Source organism: Anarrhichthys ocellatus, unplaced genomic scaffold (assembly GCF_004355925.1).
Source record: "Anarrhichthys ocellatus isolate YVR2014 unplaced genomic scaffold, GSC_Weel_1.0 scaffold37, whole genome shotgun sequence".
In the NCBI taxonomy this organism is placed as follows: domain Eukaryota; kingdom Metazoa; phylum Chordata; class Actinopteri; order Perciformes; family Anarhichadidae; genus Anarrhichthys; species Anarrhichthys ocellatus.
This window is the reverse complement of record NW_022280067.1, coordinates 2,482,155-2,505,700: the sequence shown is the minus strand read 5'-3', so window position 1 is coordinate 2,505,700 and position 23,546 is coordinate 2,482,155. Positions and strand designations below refer to the sequence as shown.

Here is a 23,546-nt window from a genome sequence, read left to right as displayed (position 1 = left end):
ATTTATATTCACCATTGAGGCATGACATTATTTGGATATTCGACAAATCTGTTATTTTGATTTTCTAATAAAATACCCGAAAGCCAAATTATCTTTATTCACGCAGTATAGTTCTCGATTGGTGCCAAACCTAAAAAGAAAAGAGTCAGTTTGTTCTCTAAAATTGACGCGGTGTCCATTGCGCAGGCGCACACTGAAGCTTTTTCCTTGTTCTGCGCATCTTTAGATGTGATGCACATGAGATACTGAACACTATAGCATAAGTGTAGCTCTGTAGATCTTAACAATGCCTTTAGTGCAATAACACCATCTTAATTCAAGCTGATGAGGACTTATAACTGTGTAGTTATGTGATACCTGAAAGAAGTGTCTTGTCTTTTTTAAGCTTCCATTATAATAAAGAAAACAAGCCAATCTCTACCACATATCTTTAAATCGCATGTTTGCCTATACAGCACAATGTAACAATAATATAAGTATATTCTGTTCCTTATATACGTTCTATAAATAAATAAAGATTTAAAAACAAACTAAAGATGCATTCTTAATTTCTGCGGTGGCTAGTTTATGGATTTAGTTTAAATTCTGAATCCCACTTGTGTTGTTTTCTTAAACGAGGAACTAATCTGTCTGCTGTGTGTTTGAATTGTGTTTGTCTACACCTTTATACCGTACATTGTATTCTTGTCTCTTCAAAACAAAGCTAAACAGGGACAAGCAAACAAACTACTAACAGTGTCCATGCAACTAGGTGAAAAATAGATACATATAAACTTTACAAACAACAAAGGGACAACAAAATACATGACTGTTTACAAGTCAAACTGTTACTAAACTGAGTATACAGAGTTACAAAAAGTGCAAAAGTGCAAAGAGTGCTGGAATGAAGAGAGGACAGGTAATACGCTCTTTATATAGATAGAGTAAATGGTTTAGTAAATACAGCCCTCTTGGACTTACTTGTGACAATAATACATGATATTTAAATATAGTTTTTGCTCAATTTACATATTATAGTGTAATTTGTATAATTAGAGCAAAAATAGGGGACGTCTTGTTGCAGTTCATTTGTTTTTCCACTAGAGGGCCCAATGATCCAAGAAAACGATCCAGGAACTCTCGTTCTCAAATCTCGCGAGAGTCACTTTCTCTTTTCCTCCTCGCTCCCTATGCACGCTCTCAGAAGGTCAGCTGATCATTTACTTCATTCAGTGTGGTGAACAAGCAGCCTGTCACTCTTAAGCTAGCACACAACGTAACTGTTCGACGCTATAACGCTGGTAAGCTGTGTCTATTGTTCTCACTGTAACGTTGTATATATATAAACTATCAAACAGGAGTATTCAGTCTGTCTCTCCTTTTAGAGATTTTACGCTAGTAAATGGTATTTTACGTTAGTAAACGTCGCGAGGTAATAGCTAACGTTAGCGGAGGGTTTAGCTCGAATGCTAGTAACGATGGTAACGGAGAATATTCTAGAGGCACCTGCTAACGTTAGCTGGCGTCGCGTTAGTATTAATAAACCACCGACAGACGTCTTAACTGACTGTTTACAGACGTTGGTCTGTATTGATCCGGTTTGCAACAGTCCTCCGTTTATTTTAAGTAACGTTAAGTCATTACTCACCCAAACAAGCCAAGGCTAGTTGTGCTAGCTTAACCGAGCTAGCGTTATAGCCCCAACAATATTATACACATAATAGTCCATTCGCTTATATAGTAACCGTTCATGTGTTTTGTATATAACAATGTTGATTGCTAAAGTAAATATTAAAGCTGTCAAGTAAATCTAGTGAAGTGTAATAAACAATATTCTGCTCTGAAATGCAGTTATTGGAGTAAAAGTAGATAGAAAAGACTCAAGTAAACTACAGTAATGTACTTGAGTCAATGTATATTTCACCTCTGCCATAAATATATATTTAAAATGATTTGTTTATTGACAGAAAAGTGATCGTAAACTATTTTGAAGAGGAATTCTTTCAGTCATTGTTTTAAGTTTACTGATTCCAGCTTCCTAACTGTGAGGAGGTGGTGCTTCTCTTTGTCAAGTATGATAGTCTGGTTATCTTAAGGATTTTAACCTTTTCTCAGACAAACAATCAAATTGAATATGTCCTGACGGAAAGGTAATCGTCTAAGAGAACAATCTTTAGTTGCAGCGTAGGAAAGGTTTTAAGTAGTTACTTGTGACTCCTGTTGGTATGACTTGTCAAATTGCTTCATGATGTAATGTTTTCCCCGAATAGAGCAACACACACACTCCCAAAGATGGCTGACACAAACCAACAAAGTCCTCCTCCTCCCCAGCTAGGACTTCTGGTAAGTGTTTGATCAACACACACTTACACCTTCCAACTACGTCTTACCTTGTAAGATGCACTCTGCTGATTCTACAGACAAAGATACTCATCATAAGGAATACTACTCAGCCTACACAAACAGTTGGTGTCCCAACATTTTGCATCAAACACAAGCACAGCTACCACTGCACTCTACACCCTTCACTCATGATGACACAGGTTCAACTTTTATCAGCCCAAAACTCCTGACTGTATATTCTTTTCTCCACAGCAATTTTTAATGAGCAACAAGCTGGAAACTGCAATGTGGCTTTCACGACTCTTCACAGTCTACTGCTCCGTAATGTTTATTCTACCAATTTTGGGGTGAGTACAATCAGTGACGGTGCACACCATCAACACACTGCTTTCACCCAGCTATGAATTAATGTCAGAATATATTTGTGTATTTCAGACCCTATGCAGCAACTAACTTCTATCAGCGAGCCTTGTTGGCAAACGCCCTCACCAGCGCCCTCCGCTTGCATCAAAGGCTTCCACGCTTTCAGCTGAGCAGAGCTTTCCTGGCCCAGGCTCTGCAGGAGGATAGCTGTCATTACTTGCTCTACTCGCTCATCCTGGTCAACTCCTACCCCATCACAAGTATCCTTTCACCTACTAATGTTGGGAGAAGATACGTGGATGCACTCAGTGGTTCTGATTAGTCTCACAATGATCCCATGTTTTAATCATTAAAACATATAATAATCTAAAAATATACAACTCTCATAACTGCACCAAATCACTGTGGGTGTGGGTTTCTCTGTCTTTTTATGTTAATCCTTAACTTTTGTGTCCAGTGAGCATCTTCCCAGTCTTCCTCTTCTCTGTGCTTCACGCAACCACCTACACAAAGAAAGTCCTGGATGTGAGTATGAAGCAGCAGTTATCCGCTCTGACATTTTCAATGCTGTTAGTTAAAAACGTATGACCCCATGGTTGACCCCGAGTAGAAAATGACCACCAGCCACATTCTGTTTTAATTATGTACTCAAGATACCTGAATTCAACCCTAAAGTCTCAGTGAAACTGAAGTTAGAGCATCTGTGCGTCACTGAAGCCTTTGACTAACTGCCGCTTTGTTGTCTCGTCTGCTTCTGATGTTCTAATGTTTGCAGTCTGTGGGCCCCAGCAGCCTGATGTTCATCAGAAACCTGCTGGACAAACTTACGTCCAATCAGCAGAACATCCTGAAGTTCATCGCCTGCAACGAGATCTTCTTGATGCCAGCGACAGTCTTCATGCTCTTCAGGTAAAAAGTGTTTCTTTCTTTTGTTCTTTTTAATTGTCGAGACATTGCAGATCCTGGATGACGATATGGTAGAAGTAGCGATTGTGTTCTTAGACAGTTTTCTGCTTATCGATCTGCTTACCGATCTTGTGTTGCCAAAGATACCTGGGAGAGATTATGAGGAACAAAACCAACCAGTTTTCCGTGTTGTCAAACCCCTTAAAGAACACACTGAAGTTGCCTTTTAGATTTGAAAATAGAAGTGCAAGAAAATGCAATCTTGGAAATCCCAGTTACCAAAATTCACCCCATGAGTCAGCTTTATTGAATAAGCTACAATTGTGTAATGTCAGTTTTCACTTTTATCTTTTTAACAGTGGCCAGGGAAGCTTGCTGCTGCCTTTCATTTACTACCGATTCCTCACCCTCCGCTACACATCCAGAAGAAACCCATACTGCCGGTGAGATGATGAATAATACAATCATTTGTGTTCGGGTATTTATGTTGATGATAATCTACAACAAGTTAGTCAATACTGCCGAATCAGGGGTGAAGAAACCTTGAAAGTTTCTGTATAATTCTCAAAGTTTTTGGCTGCTGTTTACCTGTAGATATGTTTGAAGGTAATTCAGAAACGGTGTCGCAGATTGTTTGTCCATGAGAGCGCACTGTATGTCCTGTCAAAGCCAGTGTTGGTCAGACTACATGTGTTAAACAAAGTATTAAACAAATCTGTTTCCACCCCAGCACCTTGTTCACAGAGCTGCGAATCCTTCTGGAGCACTTCATCATGAAGCCCATTTGCCCCGCCTTCTTCAGGAAGATGTGCCTCAGCAGCATCGCCTTGATCAGCCGCCTCGCCCCCACGGGCATCTGATTTTAAAACTACGTAGAGGTTCTGTTTTCTTTCCGTTTTTGGGTTTTCCACCATTTAAGATGTGACTTAAACTTTGATGAGGACAGACATTGCCATCAACAGAAGGACCTGTTTTTTGAATGTCAACTTTTCAGCCTCTGCGCCTCCAAATTCTCTGTATATTTGAGTACAGTTGAAGAGCAGCCAGTAATGCACTGAAGTCTCATGGTGATGTTTCCTTTCCCATCTTCTTAATGTGACCTCATTCAAGCGGTGGACACCCCTCACTCCGTTACGTTCACTGAATGCAGCACAGCAGACATCAACTGTGATCTGTACCTACCGGCTGTTTTTGTTTTTTCCTTATGTCCTTATTTATTCATGAAAATCATGTATTCTATGATAAAAAAACATTAACATTCTGAGATTAGTAACTTAAATGAAATGTGCTTATACATAACTAATGTTCTTTTTTAACATGATCATATTGTGCTTGGATAGATGGAGGATGGGGTTTGTTTTTATGTGGTCCAATTCCTTTTTCTTTTTTTTTTAATGTGCAAAGCATCCAGTGCTCTGATTTGTTTAACTGCCTAAATTAAAATGGATTCTATCAATGCCATCAACACACTCTTTTAACAACTTGCAAAGATCAATGTATGTATGATGTCAAAATAGCTGTTGAATTGAAAAACAAGATATCTGCTGTATTTTATAGAATATTTTAAGGTACCAGACATTTTGCTGTAGGACTCATATTTGAGGAGAGTTGCACAATGCCTGTCGTGTCACATTTCACCTTGTTGATCAGTTTGAAAGCTGTTTTGAATTTGCTTCATCTATTTGTTGCTCTGTAGTTTCCATGCTTAACGCATGCTCTCATCGCTTTGTTTCTGCTGTGTTAAATGTGTTTATTTGCCTCCAGACAAACCACATTTTTATGACAAGAACAAAATGATCTCTTAATTAAACCAATAAAATATGAAAAGATAGGAATGTGGTTTGAGTTTATAATTTGGTTAGATATCTCTAGTTGATCTTGGCCTTACAATCAACATCTTAAATTAATGAACCATTTTGCATAAAATCATAAATATGAAATACATAAATGTCTATGTTGACAGTGTGTATTGATCCAAATATCTACTGAGAGGCAGAAACACTACTTTATTATTGTGTAGTACACTACTACACTTATATTACACAAATACTACACTACTAATACAACACATACACACTACTACTACTATACACACTACTACTTACATTTTTTTTTTTTTTTACTTTACCAGCTTTCAATTCCATCCTTCATCAGTGGATGGATTTATTATAATTTTTTTTTTCTTTATCTTATCGAATAGTGTGAACCCCATATTACATTTAGCATACATTTAGGTACACTATGCACCTAGTGGCCACTGTATTCAGTACACAATCTCCAATACAACTGCCATGAAGTACTTTTGTGTTTCCCATAATGTTCAAGTGTTTGTGACACTGTTATGTTAATTAAATATGTTTTAGCATTGAGGTAGTTAGTTGTAGTGTTGTACTGGTCTGCATTATATTCAGAGGTGTTTCTAATATTATGCTCACCTCATGGTTGGGATTAGGGGGGATAAAGAATTAGAGTCCAGTTTAAGACCACATTAATAAATCATTGATACATAACTTATTTTATTATACATAATAAATATATGGCCGATGATTAAAAAAATGTAAATACTGTATTTTAATTCAAACATTTACCGCAATGTCATAAAAAACTGAACATCGTAAAAGCAAAGCTGTTATATTGAGTTACATTAGATACACAAGCTCAGAACCGACCAATAGAACGTCATTGATAGTCAACCAATCAGGACACGGATACAATCACATTCAGTCTCGTCCAATGGCGTCGCGGCTTGTTACTGCTGCAGCGTTGCCATTGACAACAAGTGCTGCGTTGATCCGCTTCTGAAGTGTTTGAGAGAACTGAGCATAACTACCGCTAGTATCCGCGTTAAAAGAGGTTTATAGTCGATTTAACAATATTATATATTTATAGTTTTGCTGTTGCTACGTAGATTTAGTTAAAGATTATATATTTTTTTGGCGTGCTAGTAAATCCTGTTAGCCAATTAGCTTGCTAGCTAACGTTAGCACGCCGAGCTAATCTCCTCGCTTTAGATAATCTCCAGTCTCTCTGTTCACCGTTACTTTAAGTTGTGAATGACATTAGGTGGACTGTAACTGGTGATCTCTGCGGTAGTATGACTGGTAACCTGACGTTACTTTTTAATGTTCTAAGATAAAAACACCCAGTGGAGAAAGAAGATGGAAATCCACCTCAATCGAGTTGATTACATCCAGGTAACAGCAGAGTACTTTAGTCTTTTATTCCGACATTTACTGTCAGATCCACTGCTATCACCAGGTCTGTTGGTCTTTAGTCAGTTTTACAGAACAAGTCTCCATTGCTGTGCATTTTCTCATGTTATTGTATATTTCTTGCTTTGTTTTATGTAACTATAAGCACAAATAAATAGCTAAAAACCTAGAACAAGCAAATCTATATTATAAATATGTATTAAAAGACGTAAACAAAAGCAAGCATAAAAGGTTATGGATGTAATTTACTTGAAAGTCACAGCAAACAATAATGTTTTACTCCCTGATTTAAAAGAGCTGAGGTGCTGTTTTGCTAAGTCACCATTGAAGTAGTCTAGCCTGCTGAAAAATAAATGCGTGAACAAATGTATCTGTCTTGTTTCGACAGAAATCCTTTAATTCCTGCATTGTTTTCCAAGGTGTTTCCCTCAAGGAACTTTTGTCAGTATGCTTAACACAATTTCTCCTGCTTTGTCCTCACAGGTCGGTGTGACATCCCAGAAAACTATGAGGCTGCTTCCAGCTTTGGGGAAAAAGGCAACTCAAAAGGTATGAATCTGTCAGAGCGATGTTTGTGCTTCTCCATGTGCCTACAGTTATAAGAGTTTGTAGCTGTGTTTTGTGCTTTAATTAAAGGGTTTCATTCTACAGCTTCTTGGTCGTTGTCTCTTTGTTTCAGGTTGCTGTTGCTGATCATGATGGTATACTAACATGTTTTGGGATGAAGAAGGGAGAAGCAGTGGTGAGTGTTCAGATTTTTCTGTCCTTATCATACAGCCAGTTGTATCTTAATGTGTTAAATTTCAGTTTCTAATGTTGAGGACTCTTCTGTTTCAGCCCGTGTTTAAAACACTGCCAGGGCAGAAAATAGCCAGACTGGACCTTGGAGGAGCTGCAGGAACTCCCCAGGAGAAGGTCTTTGTTTGTTCTGGTTCTCATGTCCGAGGATTCACCAAGAAAGGCAAACAGTTCCTCACCTTTGAAGCCAACCTCACTGAAAGCATTAACGCCATGTAGGAATCACCTCTCCCCTCTTCGGTTGACGTACACTGTTTGATTGACTCATGCAGAACTGTGTGAGTTTAACTATTGATTATCTCTTTTCCAGGCATGTGTCCGGCGCTGACCTCTTTGTGTGCGCGAGTTACATCTTCAATCACTACTGTGACTGTAAGGACCAGCACTACTACCTCTCTGGAGACAAAATCAATGACATCTCATGTTTGTCTTCAGAAAACCTGTCTCGCCCCATCCTGGCGTGCCAAGATCGGGTTCTCAGAGTCTTGCAGGTAGACAGATTATATTTCCTATTCTCATTTTGATACGTTTTGTTGTTCTACGTCAAAACAATTAGATGATATTTATTATTCTATGTGTTGTTATTCTATTCTGTAGGGATCAGAGCTTGCCTATGATATTGAAGTCCCTGGTCCTCCATCTGTCTTGGAACTATACAACAAAGATGGAGGCAAGTTGACCTTCCTGTGTGCTGTGTACTAGAACAATAAAACATAAGACTGCTTTATAGGGATCTCATACTATAACGTCATTGATTTCTCTGCAGGTGAGGAAGTCCTCTATGGAACTACTGATGGCAAAATAGGATTGGTGCAGATCGGTGAGAGCGCAGCTGCGACCAAATGGGAGATCGACAACGACAAAAAGAAAGGAGGTTTGTTCTTTACATGATCACAGTAATGTGTTTTAGCTGTTTCACTACGAATCACTTCTATGTTTAATACCAACCTTTCCACATCATATGAATATCAACTCTTCAAGGTGGGGAAACAATAAAGGTTCATCCACAATTAATCTTCTTTATGTTTTTTGTTAAGGATACAATATTGCATGTTTTTTTTCAACAGTTTTGACTGTTTTGAGTATGATCTTGTCTCTCATCAGGAATTCTTTGCATCGACACCTATGACATCACGGGAGACGGCGTGAATGACATCCTGGTGGGCAGGGACGATGGAACGGTTGAGGTCTTTGGTTTCGACAGCTCCAGTGAGCCCACGTTACGCTTTGAGCATGTGAGTTTATGCCGAGCATCAATTTTACTCCCTCCCATTTCCAACCCAAATCACTCCGATTTGTACTTTTAAAATTACAATTTAATATATTATATTGTTTAACCACAGATTATGATTTTTGTTTTGTCAGTATCATGCAGCGACACTATACTGCATTCATACTTACTGTACAGTTTGATTTAAAACAGCTGATCCCTGTATATAGATACCTTACTGGCCTTTTCTATACCTTGTTATTTTGTATGTGTTTTCTCTGTTTTTCTGCCTTCAGGTGTTGTCAGAGAGTGTGACCTCCATCCAGGGCGGCTGCGTGGGGAAGGAGTCTTATGATGAGGTCTTGACTGCCACTTACACAGGTTGGATAAAAAATAAAAGAACTATGCACCTAATGTTCAGAAACGTTCTCGCACTGAAGAAAACATGTCTTCTATCTGCAATACGTTCTATTCAATAGATGTACAGTAATTCCTGACTGTCTGACATTTACTGTTAATGTAAAGGAGTTGAAGGAGATCTGATATGCACAGCTTATTCTGCTTTGCTGTCCTGTCATCACCTCTTTCAGGATGGGTGACTGGTCTGACCACTGAGCCCCAGAAGGCTGAGGCCGGCCCCGGAGACGAGGTCAGAATGAGCAAGGAGATCCAGTCCAAAGTAGAAGCACTCAGGTGACAGCAAAAAAAAGTGCCTCAGTTTCTCATTACACAGCATGTCCTTGTGCTTTTTGATGCGTTTGACCTACCATGCGATGGTTTAAGTTTGATTTCAAGAGAGATCGTGTTGTTCCCTCCCAGGGCAGAGCTGGAGCAGCTGCAGGTTAAAGTCCTGCAGGGCCGAGAGCAGTACCAGCAGACCTCTCAGTCGAGCACAGCCGTCTCTGCTGTGCCCGTCTTCTGCATCAATGACAAGTTCACCCTCTGCCAAGACGATGCCAGCTACAGCCTCACTCTTGAGGTGCAGACTGCCATCGACAATCTGCTGCTGCAGGTCTGCTCAGTATTATAACCCCAGCCCTTTCAAACCTCTGGCGATGTCCTTGACCCCATGTCGGAGGCATAAACATGCAAAACGTAACTTAAAGATGAATCTCCTCTGCAGAGCGACGTCCCCATAGACCTGCTGGATGTGGATAAGAACTCTGCTGTTGTCAGTTTCAGTGAATGTGATTCAGAGGTGAGCTGTTTAAACTCTTTCTACACATGCTTTATAAAAAAAGGGTGATGAACCTGCTGCTCCCAGAGGTCCGACGCTCTTATTCTGTCTCCAGCAGCCTAATGGGAACTTCCTCCTGGCCACGTACAGATGTCAGGCAAACACTACCAGACTGGAGCTCAAGGTAACACTTGCATCCAAACTCTGTTCCCTTTGCTTAAACTATTTGATGATGCACCTCAGAGAAATACCGCGTTTCATCTGTAATAACTGTTCCAGGTGAGGTCCATCGAGGGACAGTACGGGACCCTCCAGGCTTACATTACCCCCAGACTGCAACCCAAGACATGCCAGGTCCGCCAGTACCAGATCAAACCTCTGTCCCTCCACCAGCGGACACACAGCATAGACCAGGAAAGGTAAAAGGTTAAAGTTAAGAATATTCTAATCAGTTAGATTTGAATTCAGTAGTTAAGTCCTATCTTGAAGCTTTCTTCGGTCCTTATTTCTGTGTTAATGTCGATCCCACTGGAGCGCTACCCTGGTTCCAGACCTGTAAATGGCTGCACACGTCAGATTTGTTCAGAATGAATGAAGTGAAACGAAACGGCAATTCAGTCTGATTATAGGCATTATAGTTAAACCGAAAATACTCCCGATCTCATATTATGCAATGTTTTGTCTTGAATCACTTATCATTAAAATGAGATCATGTGACATTGGTGTCATCTGTCAGTTGTTTCCCCATGATTTTAACCTCACACATTATGTATGTTATTTGTCCCTCTATCTGTCATACAGGCCCATGAACAGGCTCAGTCTGGTGGGACAGTTCAGCTTCGCTGAGATCCACTCCTGGGTGGTCTTCTGTTTGCCAGAGGTGCCTGAGAAAACACCGGCAGGAGAGAGCATCACTTTCTATTTCCACAACACTTTTCTTGGGACACAGCTTGAAGCCACCTACTGGTAAACACAAGCACGGAGTGGAAAGAGTCTTCTTAAACAGCATAAACATGTGTAGGGATTATGAGATAACTGACATGGGGTTGGAGCATTTTATAACCTTTCTGATGCCCGAGAAACGTTTTATTTATGTTTTATATATTGTTTCTACTGATTCGGCCGGGACGTGTGTGATAATCTACTTGTAATCAAACGTGCTTTTTTTTTAATGTGTCATTTTAGCAAAGGTGAAGGTCACTTCAAGTCAGACAACATCTCTACCATCTCCATCCTGAATGATGTTCTCTCTAAAGAAGCCACCAAGAGGAAAACCAATCTGAACATTTCATACGGTCGGTGTATTATTATTCATTTTTAGTGTCTGCTGACAAAAACATTCATGGAATAATCTCTAACAAACTAGACTAACTGTTCTTTTTAATCTTCCAGACATCAATGATGACTCTGTGAGCCACACTCTGAAGATGATACATCCAAAGCTGCAGTACCAGCTGTTGTTGGCTAGAAAAGTTCAGCTTATCGATGCACTTAAAGTACGTATTGGTTAAATGTGTCGTCTTAAAGGACAAATCCTCTCATCCCGTTTCAATACATTCACTGTGTGTGGAGATGTGTTATGTCTGGTTTGGTTAAGAGCTTCAAGTTGAACAGCTTCTTTTGAAATTCATTTTGTTCGTTACTCACTTTCCTCCACCTCACTTCCTCTCTGGTTTCTCTGATTGGCAGGAGCTTCAGGTTCATGAGGGGAACGCTGACTTCCTCATCGCAGAGTATCGCAACATCTTGGATGAGTCCGCGAATCTCCTCGAGGAGTACAAGAAGCAGCCAGCGCACCTTGAGAGGCTTTACGGTGCAGCACTATTTATTTACTTGCACATATATAAAAAAGACAATAAGAATTTCAGGAAATGTTTGTGCAGGAGAGGTTAGAAGTCAAAAATGGATAGTAAAAATATCATCCTTTTCGGATGTTTTTTGATTTACGATAATGTAGATGTTGATTGTAGTGATGAGAGTAGGTTGTTCCAGAGACATGATCCTTGATTGATAAACGGAAGTTCGACAATACGGAAGATAAAAGTCCTTGAAGTGTCTTAGTGATATATTAGTGAATGGCTCAGGAACACTTAAAAATATTCTGGGAAAGTGTCAAACAAGTCACGAGTTAGTTGTACATATCTATACATGAATACACAAGTCTGGTATATGTTTACATAAAACAATGATAGATGTTTGTATTTTCTGAAGAGAAGAGAAGATGAGTCACATCTTTCAGCAAAGATAATCACCAAAGAAATTATTTTGGATTTAGGAAAATCTTATTGAGATAAGAGTGACATGTTGCGGCTCAAGCAGTATGACGATACATAATATGAAGATAAATTAAGATGTAATAAATACAGTAATGATTAATCAATGACAAAACTCTGGATACCAATTGACTTCATTCATAGTCTTCTTACAAACAATATGGTATTTTCATTATCCTCTCATGTCCAGAGACACTTTCACTGAACTTATTTTCCTTCCTCCCTTCCATGTATCTTCTATTATTCTTTACATTTGTCAAGTTATTGCTAAAGAGACAAGAGTACTGGTACCGGTAAGGTAAAGTTCTACTATATGAACCTGACATTATGAAGAAGAGCTTGTTGGCTGCTTGTAACTCGTTTCTTTTCTTCTTTATTTCCTGTAGGAATGATCACAGACCTCTTCATCGATAAATTCAAGTTTAAAGGACAGAACGTGAAAACCAAAGTGTCCTCGTTGCTGGAGATACTCGACAATTATGACTTAAATTCTCTGTTGGACTTTTTCAATGAGGCATGATGTCATGTGGATCAGAGGGTATTTATTTACTTTGAGTGGCTTTATTTGTGCTATTTTTGTATTGTAAATACAAAAGTGTTGTTTTATTGTAGTTATTAGCAGTGTCGATGTCATGTTGTTGTCGTCATTTAGATGTTTTGTCCTAAATATGGTGTACAATATTTAAATATTTATAATATATTTTGATAGCATATACAACCAAGGTTGGTAATTAATAAACCACTACAAGGTTTCCAGATTACTGCAGGTTCCTCTCTTTATTAGTGACCAAATGTAAGCCAGAGAATGTATGTTTTTATATCATAATTATCATAGCACTGTGAGTTCCTCCTGTTGAAATAAAAGAGGTTATTTGTAACCTTTGTAAAAATCATTCGAGTATCGTGAACAAACACAACTAAGAATATTAAATTCCACAGGAAGGAAAAGCTCATACGATACCATGAGCCATATGTGACAAATTATTTTTTCCACACCGCACACTTAGGTCTGCAATCAATTGATTGTTATAAATTATAAGTCAATGAATCAGTTACCATGCATGTTTCCTTATTTAAAATCTGTATCATCTTCACAATTATTTAAATTTATGAACTTCCAAGAACCAAAAATAAGGTGGCACCTGGAAGATAGATAGATAGATAGATAGATAGATACTTTATTAATCCCACAAGGGGAAATTTGTTCGCTACAGCAGCATTATGATACAGGTAAGCAATCAAAGTAACAGAGTAAAAATATTGAGTATAAAAATGCACAATATATACAATGAAATAGAATAATATTAAATGTTAAGACATCAATGTTACTGCAATACAGCAAGTATTTCATTTGAGAAAAATATTGAACTTTTTAATACATTTATTTGACAGCTGTGGTTTCAGTTTATGAAATACGAAGCCGTGTTAATGACCAAACCACTCAACATGTAAAGTGGTTAAGATGATCCACACATCACGCCAATTTCATACTAAATACACCACATTTATTTGATCACTTTAATTTCTGTGCAGATTCAGCTTGTTAATACAAAATATAAGTCAACTATATTATATATACTGTAACATATATATGATATTTTACTTTTAATTAAGCCAGCCAGCAGTATATAAAGTAAATAAAATGAGCTCTACCCGTATCAGCTTTATATTAATGCATTAATAATTATAATCCAGGGATGTCATGCATGTGATAATGAGTATTTTTTTCACATTTTGATGCTCATAATTTGAATGCAGGACTTTACTGGTAATAATACTTAAGTATAAGCTCTGAGTACTTCTTCCTGCAGCTGTTAACCCTAAATAACGTTCGCGACCATTACATTCAAATTTGTCAAACCGGTTTTAAATCTGCAATCAAGCGAACATTGCACTCTTTCGGCTCCCGTACTTCTTGTAACGTCACTAACTGTGTGGCCTGTGATTGGCCCGTTTCAATCCTCGCGGGCTACTTGAACTGAGAGAAAGCAGCATCTTTTTGTGCATGTTTCTGTGTTAGTGGACCGAGGCTAGCTGGGCTTCATGTGCAGGTTAGTAGTACTAATTTACAAACTCACGAGTATGGCGGCTTAAATAACACTTTTAACCTCTTGTTGAAACTTGTACCGCCATCTGTCCATTTTGTTTTTGAGTGATTTAACTCAGCAGTTCCACGAGTCGTTGCCATCTCAACAGCTTAGTTTTAACCTGCCTCAGCAAGGTAGCAGCTAATGCTAGCCTCCACATAATCGTCCACACGCGATCGTCTGAAACTTTGTATATATTTACGTAGTGTATGTACAAGGGCACACCTCGGCTGTAACGTTAGTACCTTTTAATAAGCAGACAGATACGAGTTTGTTTCTATTGAGCGCAAACATGTCCGGAGCTAACGTGAACAGAGGACAAGCTAGCGCGGCTAGCGAGCTCCACAACCAAGAGAATATGCTGTCAAGACTGAGAGGCTCGCTGAAACCCAGAGCTGCTGCAAACGAGAACCAGGAGAACCTTCCACCGAAACACGCAGCCGGCAGCAGAACCGTGCTGGGAGCTCTGCAGAACAACCAGCGGAGCAAAGCCCAGAACCAGCGCGGCACCAAACAGGTCAGTTCGGGGCAACTATGCTACATGGCTCGAGCTAGTGTTGGCTAATGATGGGACTGCTATTATATTTATTTTTTAGGGGGCAACGAATTGCAGATGTCTTGCCAGTTAAAATGCATAAAATCTGCCCGTTTAAACGTTTTAAAACGTGTAAAATGTATTGAAATATAGCTTTAAAATTAGCTACGTCTGTTACGTCAGATTGTCCGCCATTTTAATATCGCAATAAGTGTTACACATTTTACTGCTTAAATTAAACTGCGCACCGACCTGTTTTTGTGATACAAATATTTGAAATGATGAGTTTCTCCCGCCTTCACTAGTGACAATGTTAGTGTTAAACAAGTGCTCTCTGACATCCTATTAAGATAGTACTGGCGCAGATTCTAATGTTGTAAATGTTTGTTGTGCAATAATTGCTCCTGCCTTTTTTTTAACTAAATAAACTGCCTCTTGGTTGCCTGAACAAGTTGGCACTTCGTTTCATCCCAAAGCATGTTGAGGCTTTTAAAAAAAAAAAAGTTATCACTGAATATTTAATTGTATTCCCTGGCATGTGTTGTACCAGAATTGTTGTTGTTCTGCAGAAATGATAACTCTTTTGTGGGACAATTCTGAACTAACCTTGTTTTCTGCTTTCAGGAGTCGTCACAGTCCTTGTCCTGCAAAAATGAAGACTTGGGCAAAAACTGCTCGGAAAAGCCCCCCACAAAGCTGTCCACTTTCCTGATCCATGTGGACGAGCCCGATGGAGCCTGCATCAAGAAGCCACAGCCGGTGGTCGATGCCGTCAAAGCAAAGTCCATCCCTGAAACGATTAATACTGCGGCACGGCTCCGACAGCCCTTGGCCCCCATTGATATGCCAGCAGCAATGGATCTCAGCTTTGGTGGGTTGTTCAGTTACGCCTCTTGGCAACAAATGTTCTCTTTGCACTCCCGAACTTACTATTGCATTATTTATAGATTTGAAGGGAAGAATCTAAAGACTTTCACTGTGCGATATCACTTTTCATTCCTCAGACTCGCCCATGGACATGTCTGTGGTTGAGGGGGAGGAGAAACCGGTCGATGTAAACGAGGTCCCAGAGTATGCTGTGGAAATTCACACGTACCTGAGGGACATGGAGGTGAGACATTAAGTGGAAAGCTACAAACTGAATCTGCGCTTTAACAATTCTTTTAGCCGCAGCGTGCAAGTTATAATATACTCATGAGTCCTTTCTAGAAATGCATTTAATAATCTTAAATATCAACTTTGCCTGAAAGTACATTTCAATGCTCCACAGGTAAAAACCAGACCCAAAGCAGGCTACATGAAGAAGCAGCCTGACATCACAAACAGCATGAGGGCCATCCTGGTGGACTGGCTCGTCGAGGTTGGAGAAGAGTACAAGCTCCAGAATGAGACGCTTTATCTGGCCGTAAACTACATCGATCGCTTCCTCTCCTCCATGTCGGTCCTGAGGGGGAAACTTCAGCTGGTTGGGACTGCTGCCATGCTGTTGGCTTCGTATGTAGCCATTATATTCAGTCTGTTTTATTCACGCTACTTAAATTACAAAGTATATGTTACCAAATAGTCTTTCCTGCTGCGTAAGTGACTAATTATAATGTTCAAACGCAGGAAATTTGAGGAGATCTATCCCCCGGAGGTGGCAGAGTTTGTGTACATAACAGACGACACTTACACAAAGAAGCAAGTGTTAAGAATGGAGCATCTGGTGCTTAAAGTGCTCTCCTTTGATCTGGCAGCACCAACCATCACCCAGTTTCTCACCCAGTACTTCCTTCACCATTCAGTTAACAAACAGGTGGAGAGCCTGGCAATGGTGAGCAAAGCATTTCGATTTTATGTATGTATATAGTGTGTGTATGTATGCTACTTTGGCACTCAAAGAATAGTCTAGCAAAAGATCAACCTCTGAATTTTCTTTTCAGTACCTTGGGGAGCTCAGTCTGGTTGATTCAGACCCCTTCTTGAAGTACCTCCCATCACATACGGCTGCTGCAGCCTACATGCTGGCAAACCACATCGTGACTGGTGGCTCATGGGTAAGTTTGAGGTAGCATAGTCTAAATGGAGGAGTCAAGGATGTTTTGTGAAAGTGTTCGACCGTCCGGTGTCCCCTGAACGGGTAACGGTGGGCTTGTGCAAACAAGCAAGATGACTCCAGTTGTCTCCTCCTCAGCCCAAGTCCATGACAGAGAAGACTGGCTACTCACTCGAAGATCTGATGCCGTGCGTTGAGGATCTGCACCAAACTTTCCTCGGTGCTGCGCAGCACGCCCAGCAGTCTGTTCGGGAGAAGTACAAGGGCCCCAAGTAAGTTTGCTGCTCCTAAACTTTCATTCACTGTAATCTTTTTTTTTTTTTAAATTTTTATTTTTTATTTTTTTTTTTGTCTGGCAAATGTTCTAAAGCGGTTTGTTTCTCTTCCAGATACTCAGAAGTTTCCCTCATCGATGCTCCAACTAAATTGCTGCTGAACTAAATTGCTGCTGAACTAACTTTCCCTCGTCCATGTAGAGTTTTGTACCCTGTCAGTTTTATCTTTTGTATTTTTTTTTTTAATAATGTTTTTCAGAATTTAAATGACATGGCCTGCTCTTCTTGGAGTAGCGCTCTATGTTTAGAGTTTTTAAAGTATTTTTATATACTCAATCCTTACATTCATACCAGACGCTACTCTTGGGTAATCAAGCAGTTTTACCTTTAATCGCAGACAAAATGTAAAATTCTTTGATCTAGTGTCAAACTCCAATAGACCTGTGTACTAAAACCGAACTGTTCAACTTTTTTTTTTAAAGGTTGAGTTGATTGCAGTTAATGTTGCTGGTTCATCTTGAGAGGGGCAACCGTTAGGGCCTCATGGGATGCACATTAAAGTACATTTTGTCTGTAATGGAGTCAGCTGTCTAATTACATTGGTGTCTTGGAATTTGACACCTTTTTCAAGGCACCATCTGCACTGTAAAATATGGCTCTTGTAAATAAAATTCATTTAAAGTAAGACTTCATTTCTACATGTTCTATGGACTCATGGGGGCAGCAGAGGACCAGTTTTGGTCCTTAAAGGTTTCTTCTGATGGAACTAAACATTTTTAACAAAGTGGTGATTCTGCATCTTGCGGTTTGGAAAACTAGACTTTGCACTATAGAGTGATTAACAACTGAGGCTACACTAATGCTTTATCCAGAAAATACACCGCCAAAGGTTTCTTTGCTGAGCAGATCAGTGTTAAATGCATTACAATGTTAAGGGAAGTTATGGACCAGACATCTTAAAAACTCAAATGGTGTTAAGACAAACATTTATGATTTATTCAATGAAGTCTGTCATGTTTCCACAATTATGCCACAATTCCAAAATCCCTAGATGGGAATATAAAGGCATGAATGTGAAGGAAGCCAATGTTACCCCCCTCTTGTCTGCTCATGCCTATCAATTAGTAAATGAGTTCTTTACGTCTCATCAGTGATTACATTTTCTCTGTGACCGTGAAGTAAAGGCAGCCGGTGGCGTAGAATTCCTCTCGTTATAAATTGGGAGGCTTTGTGGGGAGCCTCACAGGAGAGGAGGGGAAGCAGCCCAGCTGCAGAAAGCTCTCCCATTTCCTCAGAATGCACCGCTCAGACCATGCACACAATCACAACAGGTTTGCTTTGACGCAGACTCCTCGCATGTATGCCTAACTGGAGGACTAAACCCTGGGAACAAATGGGAATTCTATGACTTGGCCAAACCAGCTGGATACCTGTTTGAACAATGGCTTCTGCAGCAACAGCTCAGCATCTGTGTAACCCCTGAGAAGATCAGTGTGGGGGAAAAGAGCTCTTCTTTTTTTTGGGAGCGGGGGCGGCGGGTTGCTGCCTTACCCCCATGCCTGCCCCCAGAAAATTTCTGGTGGCGTCCACCTCGCTGCCCCTGGCGCTGGACTGGGGCTGGAACCTGAGCCTGTACGTGGGTATTCTCCTCGGACTCCTGGTGCTGATGCTGCTCCTTCTCTGGATGCTCCTCCGGCAGCTGAGTAACTCAGTGGTGAAATCCATGCTGCAGCCTGGCCGCTCGTTCAGGCAGCCTTGCTATGAACAGAGGTTGCAGCACGTGTTGTGAAAAATGGGGACAGTTGTGCCAAAACACTGCCAGGACTGAAGCTTGTTTGGAGTGCTTTGCTGATTAATGTAAGGAAATGAGTTTGAAAAATGTTTTGGACTCGATATTCTCTTTAAACTAATAAAAACCTCTTCATGTTAGTATTTATTGAAACCTGTCTTATTTTAACAGCTTCATCTTTTTTTTCCACTATGTATTTAATATGCACAAAATAGTCTTACCAATATCCTGAGTAATTAAAACCACGGTTAGTATTTCTTTTCATCTCTCAGACAGCCTAGGTTAAACATTGCAGAGTAAAAAGCACAAGCCAAGATTAAATCTGCATTTTGACTCGTGCTGATTAAAGCAATGCATTCAGGAGGGCAATTTGCTCTCTCATCTCATTTATGAATTGGCAGGAGGGATGTTGAGGATATGCTAGTGATGAGAAATATGAAAGGAGCTGTGTGCCACTTGGTTTCTCAAGTTACCCTTCTGTCCACTATGTTGGGGGACAAAGTAAATGAGACCCTTGAGGCATAAGGATAATATTAACAGGCTGAGGATAACACTATTTCTCAGGTATTTACAAGTGGTTACTATACACAGGTAGGGGCATTTGGTGCTTTTCTCGCTGTGTTGCATTTTTCTTTCATCATTCGTCCGGAGGTGGCCAGGCTGTCTTTGATTGAATGGTCTGAGAGGAATCAATAGCCCTGAGGGGAGCATGTTCATTACACATCGACAGATGATTCCTTAAAAGAGCAGCACAATAACACAAACATGGTCCAGACTCAGTGCTTCTGGGTAGGATGCCTCAGCATAGTTAACATTTCGTAAGTATTAACAGTTTATATATAGGAACGAAACTATTAGTTTTAATCAGTGCGATGAAATTACTTGCACTTTAAAAAAAAAATTGTATGTAATGAACCCCATTAATATTTTTAAAGCATCTATTTTTATGTTTTTGTGGCTTCTGTTAAAAATAATATTTTCGGAAATACACTTTGGAGTTAGCAGCCGCGTAGCTTAGCATAAAGACTGGAAACAGGGGGAAACAGCTAGCCTGGCTATGTCTAAAGTTAACAAAATCCTTTGAGTAGTGTAATAATGAAAATTTGCAAATTTTTCCTTAGCTCCAGACACACCCGGGCCAGCTAGCTGTTTGTCCCCGTATCCAGTTTTTGTGCTAAGCTAAGCTAATCAGCAGCGAGCTTCATATAACGTGTAAAGACATTACCAATCCTCTCGTGTAATTCTTGGCAAGAAAGATAATAAGTGTATTTACTAAAATGCTGAACCTGTAAACATTTTCCCTCAGACTCTTTTAATGATCGCTCTAAAAACTCTTCGCGATCTCTTTACTGTTTTAAAATCTTGAGGGTTTTCCCTTGAGCAGGTTCTCTCAGAGTTTGCTGCCTTCAGCAAAAGACCTGTAGATTAATGAGGTCTGACACTGTGTGGATGGATCCCATGACTGCATGATTTTCACCTCTGTCGTGAGCTGAAATAGTTTCCTCTGGCACTGCTTGACCATTTGTGGCGTCTCAATCCTGTAATATATGCAGTGCCTTATGTCCATGAATACAGCACACACATGCAGTTCCAACAGAAAAGCCTGTGTCCTCTGGTAGCCATTTTTGTGTGTAATGCTGAATTCATTGTAAATATGTTGGTGTCTGGTAAATTGATTAATTGCAGATTTGTCTGGAAAAATGCAGCATCAAATCAGAATATTAAAGGAATAGTTTGACAGTTTGAAAAATATGTTTATTTGCTTTCTTTCAGAGAGTTCGATGAGAGATATCCATCTTGTCGTAACTTTCAGCAAGAAAACTAATCATGTGTGTTTTCCTAACTGTCAAAATGGGCTAATGCATCTCCAAACATATAGTATATTGTTCTGTACTGAAATGTAATCTAAAATAGCAAACAGGCTACAGGCTATCTAACCAGCCAACTCCAGGTAGTGACTGTCGGTGCAGCTGATTTATTTTGTTGCCTCTCATGTTTTGAAGTAATTCTGTCGAAAAGCTGGTCTTGTATTCAAAATAGCCGCAAGAGAAAATAGAAAACAGAATAAATCCACTCTGACTCTCATTCTGAAGCTGCACGGTTCCTAACATCAGAGTTATTATTCCCACAAAACTGCCTCGGATATCAGGATGTGCTTTTTGTAGTGGCCCTGAAAGGGTCCATGAGGCCAGGTGATGTTTGTTGAAATGGAGCTATTTTCATTTGATAAGACCTGCCCTCAGCACAGAGGGCGATAACTAACCGAAGCCCATCAGTGGTGGCTGGAGAGGCCCATTGATTGATGACGGAGCTTATTGTCTGTCAGTCAGCACCTGACAAATTGAGCCGTCCACAGCTCTGTTTACCTGGCTGTCCCATGGCGCTACGCTCCGGTCTGGAACACTCACAATCATTTAGTTTGGAAGCTGAAAACTCAGGGATGCTAGCAGGAGGGAAAAGCAAAAGTCAGCAGTTTGCAGCCTCTGGGTTGGCAACTTTAGGCAATGGTGGCATGCGGGTAACTTAACCAATGTCACACTGGCAATACCTGTGCAAGAGAGGTTTTTTTCTACTTGTAATGCATCTTGGGAATTTGTGATAGAGACATGTTCAAGCAAAACAGATGATGAAACTTAAGCAAATGATTTCATCTTGTGGGAAACATTTGAACCAAATATTAAAGGGATTGTTGAGCTTTTCAATTGCTTTTATGTGGAAGCAGTAATATGTTTGGACAGGCTTAAAGGAATTACCCCAATTCTTTAGATGGAATATAAATCTCCATTTTGGAGCCTATTTTACGAGAGCTTTGTGATACTGAATATTCAAATGTTGCTGACATTTAATACCAACTTCCGAGTACTCAAACACTGCTCAATTATGTGGAAAAGAAAAAAAAATCCAGACTTAATCTGATAAATTTGTTATTAGCTGCTCGTTTATAGCAATTAAAGCAAATTGGTTCCACGTCAGTCGGAGAAGCTGTGAGATGAAACGCCGAGCATCCGTAACTGGATCCCTGCGAGATGGTGTTCACACTCTCATCTACTCACAAGTGCTCACTTTAATTAAGGTTTGCAGGGACGAGGACGGCGATGATGATATGTGAGCTGTGCTTCGCTCTGCTGATCCCTTCGCTCCTATCGAGCATCTCCTGTTTGTCTCCTGCCTGCCATAAAGACACATAAAGACAGGTAAAAGTCACCTCATCAAAAAATACATGTTGAATTAAGTAAGAATGACAACCTCACTCACAGATTCATATAATTAAGTGGTGGATAGTAACTAAGTACATTTACTCTTGTACTTAAGCACAAGTTTGAGGTACTTTTGTACGTGTGTATTTCCATTTCATCCCACTTTATACTTCTAATCCATTACATTTCAGAAACAAGGAACCTATAAATGATGCATTAGCTCCTCGGGTTGCAGTGATGATATCAGCCGACAGGAAGTACACACATACCCAAGCTGTTGCCTAGCAATGCAACTCAGTTGAAACCCTCTAGCCCTCTGGACCTTGTGGACCCTTGTCACTTTTATGGAAGGTCACACAAAGCAACTGAGTGCACGCGGGTCACGATCTCCCGTTTGACCGACAGCGAGTGAGGAAAAGTGAGTCTTGTGAGCTGCAGCCACCGAAAGGAGAAGAGATCAGGAGGCAAAGAGCCTCTACCTGAGAGCCGCAGATCACCTGTGAGGAGAGAGAGGAGAAACACCTGTTGGTAAGAGCACTTACAGTTACGTATTCCTCTCTATTGATGCTTTGTTTTTAGACATGCTAACACTGGTAGATGAAGATACTTAAAAGTAACAATGCCACACTGTGAAAATACTCCACTTCAAGTGAAAGTCATGCTTTCAAAAGTATTATCAGCAAGTATGAAACATAAAAAGTACTTATTGTGCAGTAAAATGTTCTCTGTTAGTGTTTTACTATTATATATGATGTTTCTGGATTAACATTACTGCTGCATTCATGTGTATTTTACTGTATTTTTAAGGTTGTGCTAATTTTTTACTCCCTTATTTTTACTCTTGGCTAGTTTAATCTACAGCAATGCTTCATATTCTATAACAGCATCACATGTTTGTAGCTCGCTGTCCTGTGAGAACTACATATCTCTAAAAAGCCAACTTTTCCCGAGCTCAGAAAAACATCGGTGTGTTTTCTCAACTTTGTGATGATGTATTTTCCAGCTGATCCAAAAGGCTTTTTGCAGAGTTTATTTAGCTTAATGGATAGGATAAAGGAACCCCTTATCCTTAAGTTTATTACAAACATTTAAAATTCATAATCATTAAATTTGGAGATACATGGTATGAAATTAAATGTAAATCTGAAAAGTCACTAACTGAAGCTGCAGACAAATGTAGTGCAGTAAAAAGCACAGTATTTCCCTCTGAGGTGTAATGGAGTAGAAGTATAAAGTTCCATTGAAGGGAAATACTCAAGTAAAGTACAAATACCTTGAATTAGTTGTTAAGTACAGTAGTCACCACTCTTTACTACACTGCCAATTTAATCTGGAATCTGTTCCAATTTCTTTCAGTTTACAGCGGT

General features: G+C 39.7%; 3 protein-coding genes across 5 annotated transcripts; all 3 read left to right on the top strand.

The window, feature by feature from the left end:
• The first annotated feature begins 1,191 nt into the window (after positions 1–1,191).
• tmem33 (transmembrane protein 33) lies at positions 1,192–4,942 on the top strand. 2 transcript variants are annotated; one of them, XM_031866995.1, is made up of 8 exons: positions 1,192–1,280; positions 2,250–2,322; positions 2,575–2,669; positions 2,758–2,945; positions 3,143–3,210; positions 3,461–3,594; positions 3,951–4,034; positions 4,322–4,942. In XM_031866995.1, the coding sequence occupies exons 2-8, from the start codon at positions 2,272–2,274 to the stop codon at positions 4,449–4,451; spliced, it is 750 nt and encodes a 249-aa protein (XP_031722855.1). In that variant the 5' UTR covers positions 1,192–1,280; positions 2,250–2,271; the 3' UTR covers positions 4,452–4,942. The 2 variants fall into 2 exon arrangements, with proteins under 2 accessions (XP_031722855.1, XP_031722853.1); XM_031866993.1 differs by lacking the exon at positions 1,192–1,280 and having other exon boundaries at positions 2,165–2,322.
• A 768-nt stretch (positions 4,943–5,710) lies between these two features.
• bbs7 (Bardet-Biedl syndrome 7) lies at positions 5,711–13,279 on the top strand. 2 transcript variants are annotated; one of them, XM_031866992.1, is made up of 19 exons: positions 5,711–6,785; positions 7,287–7,352; positions 7,483–7,545; positions 7,641–7,816; positions 7,912–8,092; positions 8,199–8,271; positions 8,368–8,475; positions 8,706–8,836; positions 9,108–9,192; positions 9,402–9,504; positions 9,631–9,823; positions 9,935–10,009; positions 10,107–10,172; positions 10,268–10,407; positions 10,790–10,954; positions 11,174–11,283; positions 11,381–11,484; positions 11,678–11,801; positions 12,648–13,279. In XM_031866992.1, exons 1-19 carry the CDS (start codon positions 6,750–6,752, stop codon positions 12,779–12,781), a joined length of 2,133 nt encoding a protein of 710 aa, XP_031722852.1. In that variant the 5' UTR covers positions 5,711–6,749; the 3' UTR covers positions 12,782–13,279. The 2 variants fall into 2 exon arrangements, with proteins under 2 accessions (XP_031722852.1, XP_031722851.1); XM_031866991.1 differs by having other exon boundaries at positions 10,104–10,172.
• Positions 13,280–14,256: 977 nt separating this feature from the next.
• ccna2 (cyclin A2) lies at positions 14,257–17,878 on the top strand. Its single transcript, XM_031866944.1, has 8 exons — positions 14,257–14,865; positions 15,508–15,754; positions 15,888–15,994; positions 16,154–16,377; positions 16,492–16,696; positions 16,806–16,919; positions 17,057–17,190; positions 17,308–17,878. The coding sequence occupies exons 1-8, from the start codon at positions 14,641–14,643 to the stop codon at positions 17,357–17,359; spliced, it is 1,308 nt and encodes a 435-aa protein (XP_031722804.1). The 5' UTR covers positions 14,257–14,640; the 3' UTR covers positions 17,360–17,878.
• The last annotated feature ends 5,668 nt before the right edge of the window (positions 17,879–23,546 follow it).